General features: G+C 45.1%; 1 protein-coding gene across 1 annotated transcript; it reads right to left on the bottom strand.

Moving 5' to 3' along the window:
* Nucleotides 1-495: 495 nt before the first annotated feature.
* Nucleotides 496-15,214, bottom strand: setd1ba (SET domain containing 1B, histone lysine methyltransferase a). The gene is made up of 18 exons (XM_071910369.2): nt 15,033-15,214; nt 14,668-14,819; nt 14,288-14,386; nt 13,658-13,928; nt 12,399-12,520; nt 10,532-11,632; nt 8,277-9,023; nt 7,240-7,413; nt 7,033-7,126; nt 6,658-6,866; nt 6,419-6,500; nt 5,926-6,327; nt 4,481-5,773; nt 4,054-4,220; nt 3,445-3,570; nt 3,070-3,189; nt 2,665-2,802; nt 496-2,554 (listed from the first exon to the last, which is right to left on the bottom strand). The coding sequence occupies exons 1-18, from the start codon at nt 15,091-15,093 to the stop codon at nt 2,381-2,383; spliced, it is 5,532 nt and encodes a 1,843-aa protein (XP_071766470.2). The 5' UTR covers nt 15,094-15,214; the 3' UTR covers nt 496-2,380.
* Between the last annotated feature and the right edge of the window lie 5,203 nt (nt 15,215-20,417).

Below are 20,417 nucleotides of genomic sequence, written 5' to 3'. Positions count from 1 at the left end.
TTTTCCTTTTTCATACATTTGTTGTGTAATAAATAGACATGAGAAACAGGCTGATAATTCCATCCTCTTCCCATGCCAATTCTGCACCTTTTTGTTTTTTCTCCACACCGCAAACAGCTTTTCATAGAATTTACAACAGAAAATAAAAAACAAAGCTTGACACAAGCTGAAATTACTGCTACCAGCTCAATGCTCACCTCATATGTTACATAGATCTTTGAGCTGTATTTATGTAGCAAATCCCAGGAACAAAAATATATATATATATATATATATATATAGATAGTATTCACAGTTAAAGTATTTACACATTTTAAGATTACAAAGCAAATGGGCAGAAAATGAAGACGTTTCTACAAGAAACAATCTTTCAAAGGGAGGTGGAGACATTTTCTGTACACAGTGGACCTTTTCTTTAAATAAACCCTTCAACCCTCAGATTCCTTTTACAGATCCCTGAAAATATTTTTTTTAAATACTCAGTCTTTTGTTTAAAAAAAAACAAAAACAAAAAAAAAACAAGAGAAAGATGCATCTTAAAAGTCTTACCCCTGTGAAGATAAAAAAGCTTTAGATCTTCTGTACAAGTGATCATGTACAATATAAACATCACTGGTGAAAAAATTCTCCATAACCAATCCAACTGAATGAAAAGCAATGACTGACTTGGTCTTAAGAAAACTGATTGGCTAAAGAGGGCGTAAAGCAGAAGTGCAAGCCTCTAGTGCATTCACAAACGTAAAAATATCTTTTCCTTAATGAGTTTTGTCAAAGAAAGACGACCTACGCTCTACACAAACTAAAGGTGGGAGCTTGAGGCTCTGAGTGTGGAGGCTCAGACGAGGAGGTCTGACGGGTTGTAGAAACACTTCTGTCTCAAAGGTAGATTAAACACTGCTAGAGTAAGTGTCCTACTTGTTTCAGTGGAGGAGGAAGCACTATATAGGGGAAAGCTTACAAATATGAAACAGCCGTCCCCGACACACAAACAAAAACATCAACACCCACATCGGTGAAAATAGGCAGCGATTCTCTGTGCATGCACGTTAACACAGCTGCAAGTGACGGCTCTCAGAAAAATGACCTTTATCCGTCTCTCTGTTCAGGTTAACTGAAGAGGTTTACACATTCATATGGCACTTAAAATAATACACAGATGTATTTTTCCGCCGATGCTCTTGGCCCTCAAAGAGTTTTTCAAAAGGTGACACCTTTGTCAATATAATGAACATTTTCAGACAGTGTCTAGTGGATCTAGACAGGAATCAACTGAGTCTTCATCAGTATCTTGAAACACGCTGGCGACTGGTCTGCCTTCTACACTACGGCCTACAGAGGGCAGCACACTCACATTCTCATACACTAAGCTAAACTGATAAATACTCTCACTCAAAAGCCTGACGAAAACAGACATTCTCTCTCAATCATACACACACACACACACACACAAATATAGTGTCTTTGAAGAAACAAGAAAAGAAAAGAAATATCTAAACAAAAATGGAAAACACTGGAATATCATTAATACCATTTTGCACATCTTTGCAACTATAATCTTTAACTTTGCATAAACTAATAGGAAGCAGCATGATCCACATTATTGGCTGGTGAAAGCAGTTGTGATATCCAAATATTTCCAGATTTGTGGCAGGATTAACCATTTTTGTTGCTTAAGTTTGAATCAGTTTTGTGTGTTTTCAAGAGAACTGGTGCAGAGGAGGTAGAGCGAGGAAGAGGGGGGTTTCAGTCCATGGCAGGCTGAGTTCGCAACACTCTCGCCCCGTCTCCCGTCTGCGCTCCTGGATGTGAATAGTGTAGTTTGCCATCTGCTCGGGGGGCTAACCATGTCTTCTCCCACAGAAAGGGTGTTTTTCTAGCGGGCTTGTGCGTGTCAACAGTATCAATAAGCAGCTGAATCTGTGTGTTTGGGGGGCTACGTACCACATGTGGGCTACATAAAGCTTATGAGAAAAATGAGAGTAGGTGAAACTGTACAAACCAGGACTAGATATGGAGGGAACCATGCTGAAATACCACTTGAGAGGAAGGAAGGAAGTGCTGCACCGGCAAGTCACTGTTTTGTAAATTCTGGGTCACTGGCAGACATAAAAAACTATGCTTTTTCATTTCAAGAGCACCAGAAATCGTAAACAATTTTGAGTAAATATGTGTATCTGAAGAGTCCCATACAGGTAGCTGAATTGTATCCAGGTGACTTGCGGGTCCTCCCCCCCCAAAAAAATAAACACTTGCGTCTTCCGTTCCTCCTCTTCGGGGGTTTTTGGCGTGGAGTCTCTGTGCGTGTCTGGGAAATCTGAATAATGTTTGGGGACAGCGCTCTTAATCCCTGGAAGATATTCTCTTTGACTGGATGCCGACGTTAATTCAACGTTCCCCGACAGTTTTCTGCCCCACACAAACAGGGGATCTTCTCGTCCTCGATGGGGAACTTGTAGTCGTAAGTGATCTCTTCATTGACGTTAATGGGCTGTCTGGAGTAGATCACGATCTTCTTTTGGGACTCCACTGTGATGACCTTCGCATAACAGTTGGGCTAAGAGAAAGACCAAAAGATAAAGACAGAATTAGAGGATGTTTGCTTGTATTCTGTAGAATCTGTAGAGGGTGCTGAAGCTTTACAAACGCCATGTGTGGCTGTCTTACATTGCAGCTGTGGTTGATGAAACGGGCGAAGTTGCCGCACTTGGTAGCATCAATGATGGTGTCATGGTCGACACGGAACATGTAGCTGCTCCCGATGCCCTCCTCCTCGTAGCGTTTCTCCCGCATGTCCGCAATCACCTGGACACGCGAGTTAAACAACTTTAATATGCGTCTACTGAATGGGGAAATATGATTACACCACTAAAATTCCACAATCTGCCTAATAGGAAAGGCACACAGCTATTGATCATTGTTATTGTGCTGTCTTTGTATCAATTCAGGAAAATCACTTGGACTCCACTTTAGATGAGTTGACTCGACACCCATGTTTTCTCCACTGAAAATATAATAACTGTTTACACACAGGTGTGACAGAAACCCCACTTCAGATCAACTGTCTCTCACCTGTCTGATGTTCTGCCCCACGTACTCGATCACCATCTCATCAGCAGCAATGGGCTCCATAGCAAACAGACCCCAATCGTGGATGTGCGACTTGCAGAATCTAATCTTCTTCTTACGGAACTGGGGGAATAGTGGGAAAGAAAAACAAAACATGTCACATTTAAGTAGCAGGGGAGTTTGTTGTCTACATGTGTAAATGCTGTGCAAAAAAAGGAGAACGGCATCTGTCTGTCTAAGGAAACCCGCAAGGTTACAAGTTCACAAGACCCCGATGACCCCGTTTATGAGCTATGCAGCCTGCTTGAATCTCTGCATCGACACCTTGCATCGGCGACTATATTGAAACTCGAACAGGTTCTGTTTAACTTTGCTCACCTTCAGCTGGTTGAACTTTAGTAGGTCACTGTCACAAGCGAAGGAGGACAGCAGACGGCGCTGTTCTGACCGCCGCTCAGAGCCGGCTCTGGTGGAGGCGTGTACTTGCGCGGGAATACTCATACCCTAAAGAGAGAAAATATTCAGTCGAGACAGATTCTATTAACCTACGGCAATTTAACATGTTCATGCACACAGAGTGAAGAGATTCATCACGTTCCCTTGTAGACTGAGTCGATTTTTATCTCAAAACACTTTGCGTTGCTACCACTACATATTTAGAAAATTACCATTACATTTCCCATACTGTATTATTAATACTGATTCTGAATCAGTTTTGTCCGATTTACATTTTTACATTTACTTCTTTACATTAAATGTTTAACTAAATTATGCCCCTGATACACACACTTAAATTTAAGTGTGTGTGTGTTTAAATTTAAGTGTGTGTGTGTGTGCGTGCATCACCAACTTCTGGTTTTCATCATACCAGGCAGTTAATTGCAGTTAATTGCTTTCACCTGGCATCCCTATTAGTTCCTGGGCCCTGAGGACCAGGACTGAGAACCGCTGCTGTATCGAACTCCAGCACCACGATCTGTAGCCTACCTGCGTGTCAACTGGTGGCTCCTCTGACAGCAGCCGTGTGCTCTGAAGGTACTTGATCTTGTCCTTCTTGTCGATCTTGTAGTATCCCTCACTACGTGCGCAGCCAGTCATATGGTCCCTCATGCCGTCGTCTCTCCTCTTTCGCTTCACTCCTGGGATGTTGGTTTGTGCAGGGAAGTCAAGGAAAGACCAGGAGGCTTTGGATAGTGGACTGCCAAAACAGTTTTGAAGCTAAACAGATATTAGGCTACTTCAGCTGGTCTTAGCTTCTTAATTCTAACAATAATATACAGCCAAATAATTCCCCATTATTGCCAGCAGAGGGTGCTAACTATTCGATACACACAGTAGAAAGTGAAGCTATTAAGAAAGCAGATTAATAGGACTACATGTGTAAACTAAGTAGAGGGCTAGCAGTAAAGGATATGAGGGTGGTTGACCCAGAGGGTGTCGTTGAGCCAGTCATTCCCATTATCCTGCTGGAGCATCTTGTCATAGGTGATCTGCAGGAGGCGTATGTCTTCCTCATCTATGCCGTCATTCCAGATGTCGTACAGGATGGTCATCTCCTCAAACTCTGAGCGCGGGGTGAAGTAGGACCGGGGAGACGTGGTGACGGGGGACAAGCTGCCCAGCAGCAGCTCCTCCCAGCCTCGCCGCGCCCTCCGAGCCGGCTTGACAACCGCAGGCGCTGCTTCTTCATACGGCAGGAAGCCGTCTTCTGCAGGCAGGACCGTCTGAGGCTCCACCTCTCCTTCCCGGAAGTCCAGGCTGGGGTGGGTGGAGACGTCAGGGGACTTGGCAGACACAGAATGATCTCTGAGATGAGCGTCATGAGGCAGAGGGGTGGGGGCAGACGAGAGCTCCAAAGACTCAACAGGTGGGGGGACAGCAGGGGTCTTTTTGCCCTTGGGCCGACCCGGCTTCCTCTTGGGTGGGGCGGTGTCAGATGGCACCGGGAGATCTACAGCTAGGACAGCGGGCAGATCTTCGGTGAGACTGGTTGGGTCTTGGGTGCCAGCTGACAGGGCCTGGTTGGGCAGGGTGCTGATGGGCGGCTCCTTAAAAACTGGCCTATCATCCAGGCTCTCGGAGGATGGTTTCCTATGAATGGTGGGGGCTGTGGGGTCAGGGAAGACGGGGGTGAAGGTCAGGTCTCTGCCTGGGGTGCGGGGGACACCAGCACTCAGGACAGGAGACTGGGCGGGATAGGAAAAGGGGCTGCCGGGGATGTGAGGGGAGCTGAGTAACAGGCTGCTGCCCGTCAGCGGGGCATCACTTCCAGGTGTGATGGGGACCGTATCTGTGCTCTGGGACTTGCCCAGACTCCGGGCCCGGTCCATCAGGTCCCTGCCAGGTGTGCGGGGGATGTCCTCATCTGTGGGGAGCCTGGGCCGCTGGGGGAGGTCGGGCAGGGGGCCGGGGGGCGGCAGGAGGAGGGAACGTCCTTCCATAGTCGGGTGAGGGGGGAGAGGGAGGTGCATGAGAGGCGTGGAGAGCGATTTAGGGACAGGTGCGTCTGGATCTGGGTGGGACGGGGCTGTTCGACTAGGGGTGGAGGGCATTTCCTCGTGCTCTGCTTGACTCTTGGCTTGTGTGTCCTGGTCACTCTCAGGCGGGGAGCCGGTCGGGGTCGGCGGCCGAAGGGTCCTGGCTTGCTCCTGAGGCTCAGACTTCACTAGAGAAACGCTGCCATCTGCAGTCACGTCTGGCTCTTCAACTGAAAGACAACCAAGATATTATTCATAATCCTATTTAACCTCTGACATCAGTACTTGAAAATAAACAATGACAATACATTTAGCTGAAATGCTAGAACAAAAATAATTTACAGTTAACCTGAACAGTATAGAATTAGGAGCAGACACCAACCTGGGACTCCTTTAGGCGACGGTGGCTTCTGGTCCTCCAGACTGCTATGCCCAGTATCCGCTCCTTCTTCCTCAGGACTAGGAGCTCTGTGTTTGGGCTTGCTACTGAGCCCCTCCCTGGGTCTCTGGTCCTCCTCATCCTCTGGGGCCGGCCCTGCAGGGGTGCTGGGTGCCTTGGTCTCTGCCTCCACTGCGTCTTCATCAGAAGATGATGATGAAGAGGACGAAGAAGATGAAGAGGTCCGAACCTCATCCTCTTTGCCTTCATCCTCTACATCTACCGCCACCTCCGCCGCCTCCACTTCCTCCTCCTCTTCTTCCGAGCTCGACTCATAGGCAGAGGAGTCTTCGCTTTCTGCCGAGGAGTCTGAGCCGACCTTGGAGGACGCTGAACTCTCAACTTCTGTCGTAAGTGGGAGAAGAAATGATAAATTACTGGGAACAGACTTAATATGAAGAACCAACCAGCTGCTGATATCAGAGACATCACGTACCCTCATCAGACGTATCAGACGAATCACTCTCACTGGATGAGTCTGCCTCGTCTTCATCGTCATCCTCCTCATCTCCACTCTCCTAAGACACAGTCACATATCATGTTAAGCTATATACAGAATATTCAAAACACACAATGCAAAGTTAAGACAAAATTCAACACATACACTTTAACAAGATGGTATACACACACACACACACCACTCATACATCATCTAGTAATTCGGTGAACACTCACTTTGCTTGACGACAGCCTGTCCACGGCCTCCGTTTCACCAGGCCCCTCCTCCCTATCAGACAGCGACTCCTCCTTCCCCGAGGTCTCGACCTCCTCCTCTCCCTCGCTGTCCAGCTCAAGGGGCCGTGAGTGTCGTCGCTTTGCTGACGTGCCATCGGCGTCCAGTTTGGAATCATCCAGGGGGAGCTCAGCTGGGTCTCGATCCCGCTCTGGATAAAATTAACCATGAGAAAAATTAGCTATTAGCAATTTTGTAACACCTGGTGGAAGTGAGAGGATTGCATGCGGCGGCGGCGGCGGCGGCGGCGGCGGCGGCAGCGGCAGGGGGGGGGGAGATCTATTTTGCTGTAGTGAATTTTTGTAGTACGGGGTTACCTTCATCCTCCAGCTCATCGTCCACCGGAGTGGACGGCCGCGCTCGCTTGTTGTCCCCTGCAGCTGCAGCCTCCGGAGGGTCCTTCCTTTTCACCTAAGCACAACACACAACCATTAAACACCAACACGCAATCCAGTTGGTTGAAAAGTGACAGACTCCTTTCCTTATCCGTGTTTGCTGAAAGGCAAGCAAATTTCAAGGCTTACCTTGAAGGAGGGCAGGCGGATGGCTCCTCGCAAACCGATTCCCAGGCCCATGCCCTCGTAGCCGAGGCCCTCACCCTTGTTCCAGTTCTCTAGCAGACTTGAACCCATAGTCTCTTTGGGTTTGGGTCTTTCCTCTTCCTTCCCCTCCGCACCCTTCACTGGAGTCAAGGATGCCTGGGGAAAAAACCCACAACATGACACTTAATGCAAGTTAACTTAGTTACCTTGACATTAAGCCAAAAATAGAATAAAAGAAAAGAACAATGTTTTCCTGTAAGTGAGGCAAATTTTGGAAAGGTTTGTGAAAAAAAACAAAAACATCTTCCCATCATCCAAAATCTGAATCCATTGACAAAAATAAATAAATATTCTATTGTGCAGATATTCATAGCCATATTTAACTGAGACCATTTCTCATGAAACATGCCATTTCAAATTCAAATGTAGCTCCTTTTCCAGCATTTTTGTATCAAAGCAACAGCCACATTCAATTCTCAATTCCATTTGAAAAAAAACATTATATGTACCAAAAGTAGCTCACAAAGATAGGCTGGACCTCAGAGTAGCATATCAGCTAAAATTGAATAGAGAAGTAGTTTTCATCATTCTTATTTAATAATCTTTAATAATCTTACAAACCTCCTAAAATGACTACAGTAAGCATCACGCTATCAGACTGAATACCTTTTGATTATATGATTATTATAAACATTTACACTGCAATCATTCTTAATAGGAAACCAACTACTACAGGGTGATAACTTCATTACAATACTAATGAATTCTATGATGTAGGCCATATCTAAATAAATAAATACAAAAAAATCTTCCTATGAATGCAACTGGCAAACAATATAGACCTTGTTTGATTGGTTGGCCAATTTATTTTTCAGCAGTAAAAAGTTAGAAGTATAGTTAGACGTTTGTACAAGTGTGATGCAATACTTTTCCCACACTGATGTGTGAGAACAGGAACTCTCTTTGCCTCTGGAGGTCAAACTGTAGCAGTATCTTAGAAGGTGAAATGGAAAACTGACCTTGGCTGAGCGTTCCTTCTTGTCCCACCAGTCATCGAAGGCCCTAAACGCGACCACTTCCACCATTTTGCGGTTGAGGTCCCTCTTCATGATGGCCTTCAGCTCTTTGACAATGACCAGCAGCACGCCGTCCACTGTGGCCTTGTGGGGGTCTTCCTTTTTAGCCTCGTATCCAGGAGGAGGAACAGCGGGGTTGAACTTTGGCACGCTGGGATGGGGCCACGGCTGCCCGGGTCCCCCTGTGCTGCCGGCTGGTGTAGCACCCATGGAAAGAGGTGGGTAGGGTCCCCCAAATGGCACAGACGCACCACCACCCATAAAATGGGGGTACGGATAAGGCCCTCTCGTCTGAGCCATGCGACTCAGCATCTGGGTCTGCATCTGAAAGGACATGTGAACGCTGCCCCACTGTGGCAGGCAGTTCATCAGCTCCATCTGCACCAGAGGCATCATGCCAGGAGGATAGGGACCCATATGTGGCAGCATGTGGTGAGGGACTCCAGGAGGGCCGGCCAGGTGAGGGTGGCCTGGGACGGCAGAGTGAGGCGGGAGGTGGGGATGAGGGATGGGGAAGCCAGGCTGAGGCGGTAGAGGGGGGAAGCCTGGAGGAGGGATGGAAATGGTCTGGTGCATTGGGGACACTGCAGAGTTCACAACAATGCCCTTGGCACAGTCTCCACTGGTGATCGGGGTTCCAGGCATCTCGTCGTCGGAGATTTCCATGTCTTCTCCAGACGACGGATTGCCCTGTGTGAGAAGGGACAATCTGTCAGAACTGTGGTGTGTGATCTTATTGGGTGAAAAGCATTTGAAGAGTCAAACTTTTTGCCCCTCAGAATAATCTAATAGTATCGCAAATACAGCCACCTTCCATTTAATTTCAAACCATACACAAAAAGACACACAGCATTGCTTTTCTTCAAATATTTGCCATTAATGCCTGCTCTATTAGCGTTTTGCAACATGTCATTACTTGTTAATCATTCAAAACAAGAGCAGCAAATCATGTAAAGGCTGATCCAAGTTCAAAGTTTAGTATACGCACGAGCATAGTCAAACACAACTGACCCACGTCTTTTGGCACCATGCTTTTAAATATAGCTGTTTGTTAGGTATCAAATAATTCTGAAACCAAAATCGATAACATGAATGCAAAAGTCATGTCATTAAACATATCAGTGCTGAATTCTCTTCCCCACTGTTTTTCATTATAAAATGATCTGGTACAGAAATGAAACTAAGCATGGGAGTGGCGTCTTTACCCAAATGACCAGTTTGCAATGTTTGCTTTGTGATAAATTGAAATGTGAGACATGAGACGCTGTGGCCAATCCTGACTGTCAGGCTCAGCAAAACCAGGAAGTGTGTTGCTGAATGGGGCCAACAGCCAGTCTGTGTTTTCCTCCCTGTTAGCGTGCGCTGCGAGTGTTAGAAAGAGGAAACGAAAGTGTTCAATTCCCCAACAGCAGAACGGCTCTTATTTCTCCGCTTCAAAGGACGGCACATGGTAAAGAAATACAATCACATCATTAGCCAGTTACTATTAGACTGACATAAACAACAAGACCAACTTGTTACGAGGGTTAAAGCGTTTAAGACCTGGGCTATAAGTAATACATGGATCTAAAACTTTGTATTCATTATTATCTATATAATGAGTTAATTGTTACTTAAACTTTACACCTTTCATACTCATATTCAGAGCCTATTGTGCCAAGATTTTTTTTCCACCTCTTTTAACAGACGTCTCAGATAAGCGCCGAGTGTAAAAAAGGGAAGCCACCTGAGTGAAAACCTAAAAATACTGTCTGACAAAAGTTTGAGATCATTTTCTTCTCTTTGCAACAAAACACCTGCTAACTGAGCGAGCAAAGACCTTTCATCTCCGAAGGACCCTATCTTTGTTTTCAGCTCAGCCACTGTTTCATACATAGTTTTCTGTGAAACAGGAATTTCCTCTACAAGGCTGAATGACAAGAATGAAACAAAAGGGAAAGCTATATGCTTACTACACCTCCCACTGAAGCTAGATCTCACTTCCCCTACGTAACTGCTGTAAGGCTGTATGTAAACATCATTACAGGGCTACTGTTGTGACAAACTTAACAAATCGACATGCATGCAATAATATTATTCATGTAAGTAGGAGGAGTTATTTCCCAAAATTGCATTCACCTTTCATGTGAATGCCCAATTTCCTATTTATTATTTTCTACAAATATTAGAAACTAAATCTGGCAAATGCCGTGTCTTACCATGTCCGTTTTATCAGTGGGAGTGTGGCTGTGAAAATGACCGTCTTTGAGGTCACTGGTGTTCATCTTCTCGTGGACAGGAGAGCTGACTCTCTTCAGCAGGGAGGCAGTTCCAGGAATTGGCTCTTCATCATCCGAGTCTGGCAGTGGGGTTGGACTAATGTCCTCCAGGCCCGTGCTGGAGGGACGAGAATTTTGCTGGCCGCCGTGAGACCCGCACGTGTAAGGAGGGATCGGGGACAGCTGAGAGGACGAGGAGGAAATCGGACTTCCCTCCATTCGCACCTCCGTGTCCGAGTCACGCTCGGCCAGGAAGGGCAGTTTAGTCTGTTTCTCCTTGAGGAGCATCTCGATGCGGGAATCCAGGCTATTCCGCTCTGAATCCAGCGTGGGGGAGCCAGGTGAGGGGCAGTGCTCCGGCGTCTGGGGAGGAGGGGTGGCGGGTTGGGGCAGGGGCTCCGGCGGGGGCTCGGGGATCGGCGGAGTCTCTGGCCTCTCCTTGACGGGCATGAAGTCAGTGGCGGCTGCCAGAGGCGGCTGGGGCGGCCTGAGGTACTCCCCCTCCCGCTGGGCAGGGTGGTGGAAGGCTGGCTCTGAGGGCGGGAACGCAGGGGGCATGGGGGCCTGGTAGGGGGAGAAGGCCGGCTTAAAGTTGGCCGCGGCAGGGGGAGGCGCTGTGTAGGTGAAGGAGGCGGCGGGGGGCGGAGGTTCAGGTGGGGTGAGTTGGTGCTGTTTGAAGGGAGCTTGTTCGGAGGTCGTACTCCGGTACATGCTGCTGCGGTACTGAGGCCTCTCCGGTCTGCGGTTGTAGGCGTCCTGGAACTTGCTCTCGTGCCGGCGGGACTTGTAGCCTCCGGAGCTCTCGGCCCGGCTGGACTGGTACGCAGGCGTCGACTGCCTGCTGGAGTAGTTGGAGTCTTGCGAGAAGGGCGTACCCGTCTGCCGTGGGGTGTGCGGCGTTCCCTGGGACTGCGGCGTGTCCTGCCTCAGGCTGGAGTAGGCCGTGTCCAGGGACAGGGGAGTGGAGGTGCTGTTGGGCGGCGCCGGTCCTCCCGCGGCAGACGCACCGCTCTCCGACAACCTGCGGATGGGCTCGCACGCCTGAGAGGAGACAAACATGATCAGGCGAACTCAAGGAACCACAGACACGACATTCACACCAATAAAACTTCTACCATGACAACTAAAAAAAAAAGAGAAATATCCCTGATATTTTGTTGAGCCTATCTTTAGGACAACTACTGCATATTTATGCAATCATGAAAATAGTTGGATCACTTTCTCCAAATGGCCCAGCAATTATATTTCATGGTGTAGACTACAGGATCATTTACAAAGCAAACCAGTGGAAAAGAAGAGTATTTAGGCACATGTGTGCGGAGGGGACCTCATGCTACAAGGCCACAGCTCAAAGTGCATGTTTCAGTGTCTTTGCCACTTCACTCCGCAGGCAAGAGGCTGCATAACATTCCTTCCTCGGCCCTATTTTACCACCTGCTGCACTGATAAAACGGATTAGAGATAAGGATGTCAGCTTAGATTGGGAAGTTTGTTCCTTTGTAAAAACTAAAACTATAATTCAATGACAATATCTACACCGTAGTGTGAACAAATTCACCAAACAAACTCTTCCAAACAGGCAGAGAGAGAGAGAGTATCTCTGAAGAGTAGTCGAAACAGAAACATCGCTCCTTTTGTAAGCCTATTTTGCAAAATGCTATAAAGAAAAATAAAGATGTGAGTATACTGTCAGCTAAGCCTCACAGTGTGCGGTTGGATAATTTCTTTATGTGGATCATTGTGTATCTGTCATCCCCTCAGATTATCTAGTGACTTAAACCGCAGCCATGAACAATAAAGATTTTACCAGTAGGGCTTCTGCCAGGCTTCGAGGGGAAACTTCCCTGGCCTCCTCTCCACCGACAGGCAGCGTCCAGGGAGTGTAGCTGCCATTCATAAGGAGCTGGAAGTACCTGAGGCGATTCTCACCTGAATGGACGGAAAATACGACAAGAGTGGGTCTATTGCCAAGTTTGTAAAACAGACCTAATTCAGCCTGCAATCTGAATTAAAACTAATCTGCCATGATTTCAGCATAGTGGCTATTCAATATCTGTATGAGCAGAACCCAAAAATAAACATTTGTAGAAGGGCATCATTCACTTATGCTGTTTCCTCCCAAAAGAAAACAACACTTCCAAATTATTATGAAAACAGCAAGAGCTTTACCTACTAATATCAAAATATTTTTCTGCCTATATATTAATTGTAAACTGGAAAACTCCAACCAGAAAATATGACTTCATTATAAATGTTTTGCGATCAATATGATCAATCTAGTTATAGTAAGCTTAAACATTTTATGCATGTAATGTGTACTAGGTTGTTGTAATAATGCAACTCAAAGATGTCTTGATTATATTCTACATAAAGATGCAACACTCACAAACTGCACATGTCAAGAGAGACTGCCTCTTTAAGAGAGTCTAGAGAAACGATTTACAGGATGTCACAGTAAAGAAACATTTGTGCGGGAGGTCAGGTGAAGACGACTGTCTAAAACTCAGAGCAGCCAGTGAAAAACTGTAAATATTGTACATAGGTACTAACAATTTGCTTAGTTTTCATTTAAATGTGCACAGAAACAAGTGCCTGAAAAACATTAGACCAACATTTAAAAATACAGCGGTGAAACACTCCACTAAGATTATTTAAAGTTTTGTATCTGTGCCAGTCAAAGACAACAAGAATACATTTCAGTGCTGGCCTTGTTAAAGAAAGGCATTTCAGTGTTTATAATTAAAAGGTGACTCAACAAAACCCCCTATGGCAAGGCAGAATCTGACAGATTGGCTTGTGTTTGTTTACAGGTCTGAAACTACACAGTGGGAGTCATTACACAGCACCTTCAGCTTTTGGCTAGTGGGAGCAGGCTAGCTCTCAATGAAATTCAATTATCCGACGTTACCAGGCAACGCACGTAAATTTCAACACGTGACCGCTGCCCTCGTAATGGGTTTCAACAATGCAACATTACTTTGACTCTTTCTTCCTGCTCGGGTGAATACTAATATGCATACATGTGGGATATATGGGGTTTATTTCTGTGAGTGAAGCGGTATTTACCTTTCGGGTCGAGCTCCACGTGGATAATGTTGCCCATGACAGACGTGTTGTGAAGAGTCTGCACTGCCAACTTGGCGGCTTTCACGGTTTCAAAAACAACTTTGGCAATTCCCAGGTGCTTCTTGTTCTTCGGATTGTACAGAATTTCGACTTCTTCGATGTCTCCAAATTTCTTGCACATGTCGGTCAGAAAGCCCTCTCTAATGTTGTCGTTCAGCCTCGCGAATGTCACCTCCTTTGGAGGCACCCGGCCGATGTAACACTCATCGATCTGGAAGGACAGGAGCGGGGTTATGATCGGTGCAGGTTCAGGTCAATATCATACCATGTGGGTCTGTACTGACAGCTGGACAAAGCAAACAGTTGAGCAAAGTGCAAGCCTACTCACACTCGACATCCAAATCCAGTCAGTCCTATATTACCCTTATTAAAAATAACTGTTTAAAAGCCCCAAAAACTCAGTTACGCAGTGGATGCATTGTTATTTTGGAGGATATAACCCGTCAACAATCATACGATGTCCTGGAGATCAGAGAGGGGGTGTGTCTGGCCACCACGCACTTGACAGTCCCCCCAAAAAACTTGAGAAAAGCACGATACTTTCTGTCAAGGCCGAAGTGGAGTATCTACCTTAAATTTCGGGACCGGGAGGTCAGTCTCTTTGTACTTAGTCCAGAGACGACCGATTCTCGGGTCTCGGACGGTGTCCACCGGTGGCATCCCAGGGTTCTGCAGGAGGGGGAACAACAATGTTATCCTTCCCATTCAAAACTTGGATGCACAAGGCAATAACTTGTTGCAAAGTAGTTTGCCACTCAACGTGCATAAACTAACACGGTGTCCAGTCGCTCGCGCTGGCGACACGAACACGTTTGACACGCCGTGCAAGATGCAGAAACGAGCCAGCCAGCCCGATAACAGCCTACATTGTAACCCATCATGGAGGTCGGTTACTCGGTTACAATTGTAGCATTCGCCGCATCAAAGGCGGATGTAAACGATCCACTTACGGACATGTTGAAAGTCTGTCCATCGTAGCGATACAGTTTGTGCGATCCCTTCTTCAACGCTGGGTCAATAATCAACTTGTAACTTCTCCAATGGTGACTTCGCTTCTCCCCCGAACTGCAGACGGGATGACTATCCATGCCGTTCGACAAACCTGAAACGATAGGCACCGACAGAAAGCTACCATGAGGCAAAATACGGCGCCGTTATCAGCATAAACACCGACCACAAGGCAGCAATACATTACAGATGCTTGACTTTGCTTACAGGGTGATAGGCTGGAGCAACTACGAGCAAAATGGGATCTAGCGTATCCCAGTTACCGAAACAGGCATTAGGCTGGAGAAAGAAAAAAGAACAAGCTTACTTGAACTCTGCTTTCTGCCATGGTCTTCGTTCAATCTGTTTCTCTCCCCTGGCTTGGACATGGTTTGTCCGATATAATGCTTTTTTATTGACGAAAAGACGAAATCGTTTTCCTTTCGCCGATTACATTACATGATTTAGCTTGAAGAATACTGCCTCCTTTTAGGCGAGAGCCAACACATATTGTGTGCCTCTAGTCTGTAGCTTCTGTCTCTCCCACAATACACCGCTGAGCTTGCCCACCTCCTGTGTTAGCCGCACTTTCGTTACAAAGTTGTTTCGCTGCCCTAGCTCCTTTAATATTGCTAAAGCATCGCATTAAAATGTAGTATTGTTAAACAGTCGGAATAATTACGTTTACTTACACGTATGAGATGAATGTAGACGTAGTAGTCCCGTGGCGCCATACTTCAAAATGAATTTTTGTGTTGAATCTACCGATTGCATTTACCCAAATGGCAAACACAAGATAGACACAGGGGGCAATATTTTCTCAACTGGCACTAAGGCTAATAAAATTATTTGGTCGTAGCTTTTTGTGTACAATCCTGCGGTGTTTCACAACTCCAACATGTTAGGCCATATTTGAAAAACAATAAACAAACAACTGACTGCTGCGGAGCAACTCCGCTGCTGAGATGGTGATGTGGACTGTTAATGGGAAATGTCTGGATAGTCTACAGGGAAATGATTTTCATTCCAAAGTCAAGAGATTTCGATATAAACTCGGGCTATGTTACATAACCTTTATAATACAGCAGTTTGTTACTCTTTTTCAGTTAGTCAGTTCTTCCAGCCTAATCCATGCCAACTATTGCCAAACCGCTTTGCAGCCAAATTTAACAATTCTAACCAAATGCGGGGCTTTTTTATTTATACAAATTTAAATCAGTAAGTTTTTTTTATGGCGGGTATTGCCTAACAAACTGTGTTTTGTTTGACATTGCTTGATATTTTGCAGTGCTCGGGCAATTGGCTGGTTAACAGTAGCAGCTCGGACGGCCAATCAGAGCGCAGCAGCATTTCAGCATTCTGCTATTAGAGGCACGGCTCAGGAATCCTTCAACAGAGAGCAGGGAGAGGGGGCTGAGCGCTCTCGGCAGCCATTTTCCTGAAACAGGACTCAATGGCCTATATGGGTTTCCTTTGTTCCAAAAGGGATCTTATACTTGATTTCCTCATCTCTCATGGACTATGATAAAACTATGATTCCTCCTTTAAAGGATTGAGAAGAAGGAAGATAAAATACTGGATGTAATCCCTTTGACATTTTGAACCTTTTTTCCTCTGCCTGGAATCCATCTTTGTCTTAACTAGGTCATGGCACACCCATATAATAGTATTTATGTTTCTGAAGTAAAAAAGAAACCAAATGTTGTGAATAAACAGCTTATAGTTTTGGAGGTGTTAATTTGAGGGGGAAAAAAACACAGTGAAATTAACAAAATGTGTAATGGCAGACTGTTGGCATTGCACTTTATGGCCTTGTAGGATATGGTTAGCAATGAGTAAGTTCACTTCTTTTATAATAATTTAACAATTTTGATGATTAAGCTTTGTAAAATATGAGGCATGCAGTAACTGTTATTAAAAGTGTTTTCTGTCAGTTTATTATCTTTTGAGCTATCATCAAATTGATCATACAGGAATAATGGTATTTCTCTAGCAGCCAACTCTATTCAAAATGTTCACTGGCATGCTGGTATAAGAATATCCATTCCAGGTTATGTACCACTGCTCCTCAGATGACAGAAAGCAGGCCACGGGCAGCTAATGGCCCTGTGCAAAATAGTTTCATCGTGTTGCCTGAAATTTGTCTGTTGATTGATAACCCCTTTTGCTTGATTGATACCTTAAACACTATTTCCTCTCACAGCAGCAACGTTTAATACCCTGAATTCAGCTAAGTCCTTTACTCAAAATTTTACCTATGTGAAAGTGTTAAGCTAAAATCACGTTTAGGTGTAGGCTCTCCATTTTCCATTTAAGAACGCAAATGCGTGTGTAACGTCGCCTGACCTTCCCTTCAAGGGCATATTTAAATTTGTGGAGAATCCAGCCTGGCAGTCTTTTTCATTCAGAGTCTACAACGGCTCAAAAAAGCAGTCTATCAAACCTTAGAGGAAGCAGATGGAGGGAAAACTCTGATGAGAATATTTACCTCAGCACTTTGATGAAATGCATTTAACAGGCCTAAACGCTGGGGCAGAAGGAATGTTTTCAGCTCCATCTTCGGATCCTCTAATAATGGCATTAAGAATGGGTGGGAATGCATCTCCTGAAAAGGAAGGAATCCATTAGCACGAAAAAAAAAAAAATAGTTCTTTTGAAAACTTTTGATCAGTGGCAGGCAGGCAGGCTTTGCCTCTTAACCAGCGAATATGCTGAACATCTTCAAGCATCATCTGTGTGGGCAATATGCAAACAATCTCTTCTCTTCCCCTGAAGACAGGATTGCAGTCAAATCTAACCTCGTCCATTTCGAGATATCTAGGTGAGCGTGCACCACATAAAAACTACAAGGAGAGGTTGTTTTGAAAGGTAATGGATTTTGAGCCGTTTCTCTGAATCTGCCAGTTCCAGTGTAAGTATTATGTAAGTATGTTCTCAAAGAGGACAAACATGATTTAACGTGATTAAACGTTACCAACAAAACCATAATGACTGTTGTAAAATATAACTGTAACCCATATTTTTTTATTGATTGGTATTGTAATTGTAAACTTACAGTTAGGTATTCAAAACATGTAATCCAACAGAGTCTTAATCGAGCATTTAGATGTTATGGGGAGAAATATCTTGTATAATTCACTGCCTCCCTTTGTCCAAACAGACCTTTTGGTGTGTAGGCTACACTTGCTCAATGGGTTCTCTGCTGTTCTCAGTTTCAAAATGGCTTCTTTACAGACAAAGGAGAGCGCTGTGCTGTAAAATGTTGCTGCGCCATAACTGGGTGAGGCTCGATCATTCGAGAGGAGCCGTTGCCTGGGAACTTCTCGGTATTTCTCTAAATTCACCGGGGATTCATTATATCAGCCGGGACCAGGGTGATTTAACTCGAACGGGTGCGTGTTGTAAAAGCCTAAATAGCTAAAAAACCGTAAACAATGTGTGTAGAAAGGCAACATTTATGTGTCGTATTCAGCACCGTCGCCTGGTTGCAGGGCTGACTCGCCTTGGCAACGGCAGTAATCTGAGAGTTCTGGCCGGTTGCCATTAGAGCCCGAGCGCGCTGCACCCCCACACAGCCATATAAGGTCAACAGGAATCCTCTGCTGCAGCGCTGTTGTTTGTCTCGGGAACCGGGGGGCTTCGGGCTTCCGCGTGCTCTCTGCGTTACCTTCAAGACAAAGGCTCGTGCGGTTCGCCGTGTTTTCGAAGTGCTGACCAGAGGATCACACACACACACACACACACACAGGCGAGATGCAATCCATCTAGTCGGTAAAGGGTAAACGGAAGGAAAAGGGATGAGAAGAGAGAGACAAGAGGGGGCTCATTCGCGCGCGTAAAGGGTCTCCAGGTGTGTCCCTAGGGTGCCTATCGCGCACTCACATTTTGTTTTTGTGTCTGTAGTGCTGCTGGCCCTCATAACCCCCGGGCCATATGTCATCATTCCATTGTGCCGTTTTGTCTGTGGGCTTTTTCTAAGCAGAGTTCAAAGTCTGTACTACATTAAGGGACCAACACGGCACGAGCTGAATCACGAGGTTCGAAATGGACGAGTTGCTGCATTCTCTGCTGTAAAACCGTTTTCCTCTCAGAAAAAAAACAACAACCCCAAAACAGAATTAGTGTCAGAGGCCTGTTTTTCTTGTTATCCATTCCAGCCACTGCAAGTGCGCGCATTCCTCCATTGCAGGTCACGAGGGCTAAAACGTGGAAGTGTTACATGAGGCTAGAAGCAGCTATCCCCCCCTCCCTCCAGCTCAGACCAGCAGAGCGACGTGGAAAACAAGACACTTTTGAAGAACGCTTTTAATGTGAATAAAGATAAAATTCTTAATGATGGTAGGTTTTGCTTTCCAAACCATTGACTAGGTTATTTATAGGCCTTCGCTAAACACTCCCCGGTGGGTTGCGCCAGCGTTACGCACAGGCAGACTGGAATATTCCACACAATGGGGATTAGTGGACTCATGGCCTCTTTAGCAGGAGAGCTGTCTGTTAGGCGCCTGTCGTCCCTGCCCGGCGATACCAGCTATTTTTGAAATGTGTTCTTTATTTAGGATATTGACTGAAAACGCTATAGGCAAAGTGATGTACGTATGGATACTTACTGCACACTTACAGGACAATATATCCTTTATACCTTGTACATTATGTATAGGCTATTTTTAAGACACTGCCAGGGTTAATTTCTGTTCCACCTACTAAGTCAAACAAGCATTGTGATTCTGTTTTTATGATTTAATTATAAACAGGATTTCGTAGGCTATACCATACATATTAGTCTCAGATATTCTAGGCTACACGGATAGGTTGGGCTACATGAAAACGGCATCATGGTGATTTCTATCGAGGCAGATTTAGCCGGGCAATTTGTCCCTTCGTTCTTTAAAATTGCTTCAGTCTTTTAGTCACATTCTGTTCAATACATTGAAGGAAAACTGAGTAATTTAAGTCAGGCATCCGTGGTACATTGTTGTGTTTTTGATCATTTGTTTTTGTTTTTTATTATCGCCTATTCAAGGACTGGGCGTTTTTTCATGCAGGTACTTCTAGGTACTGTATTCGTTTTATTTCAAACAATGACTTTTTCTAATCCCTATTTTGCTTTTAAATGGGCTATTTGCATGTTCAGTGTCGACTGTCTTATTGCGCAAAATGGTTTGTTAAATTATCTCTTTTTACTTGGCTGTTACTCCCTTGTCTGTGTTTCTGAGATGTATAAATAAAATAGACTACACACGAATTAATGCTCTGTTGCTGTTGTTGTTGTGGAAACTAAAGCAGATTGTTATATTTAGTTAAATTTCTGATGGGCTCTTATTATGTGACAATTGTCGAAGTGAAACGATTTTTTAGGCCTAGTCAAAAATGAGGATTTTGTTGCCTGCCGTGACAGATTAGATAAAATAAAATGACAGCATGGAAATAATTCTGCAAGGTGATAAAGTACAGAAGCAAGTTGCAAATGATGATTCCTGCAAATTTGTTTTGAAATGTAATTCCAAGACAAACAATTGTAAATATGCATATAGCCTATATTGAGGCAAAATACTACAATACATAATATATTACAAAGTGCATAGTAGTGGTGCTTCTTACTTAATATAGGTACTAATGCAAAGGGCAGAGTCAACACATCCTCTTAAAGGGATAGCTTGCTCAAATTTTCAGCATTTCTACGTACCAGTTACACTTTTTCCACTATTCATCACTG

Source organism: Centroberyx gerrardi, chromosome 2, assembly GCF_048128805.1.
Source record: "Centroberyx gerrardi isolate f3 chromosome 2, fCenGer3.hap1.cur.20231027, whole genome shotgun sequence".
Classification (NCBI taxonomy): domain Eukaryota; kingdom Metazoa; phylum Chordata; class Actinopteri; order Beryciformes; family Berycidae; genus Centroberyx; species Centroberyx gerrardi.
Note: the sequence above shows the minus strand (reverse complement) of the source record. Positions and strands in the feature narration are given on the sequence as shown.

Bases quoted from the DNA above. Each gene is read 5' to 3' on its own strand.
- setd1ba (XM_071910369.2), bottom strand. From the start codon at position 15,093: ATGTCCAAGCCAGGGGAGAGAAACAGATTGAACGAAGACCATGGCAGA. The intron at 6,501-6,657 runs GTGAGTGTTCAC...ACTGTGTCTTAG, and splicing joins ACAGGCTGTCGTCAAGCAAA to GAGAGTGGAGATGAGGAGGA. The intron at 3,571-4,053 runs GTAGGCTACAGA...TTCTCTCTTTAG, and splicing joins AGCCACCAGTTGACACGCAG to GGTATGAGTATTCCCGCGCA.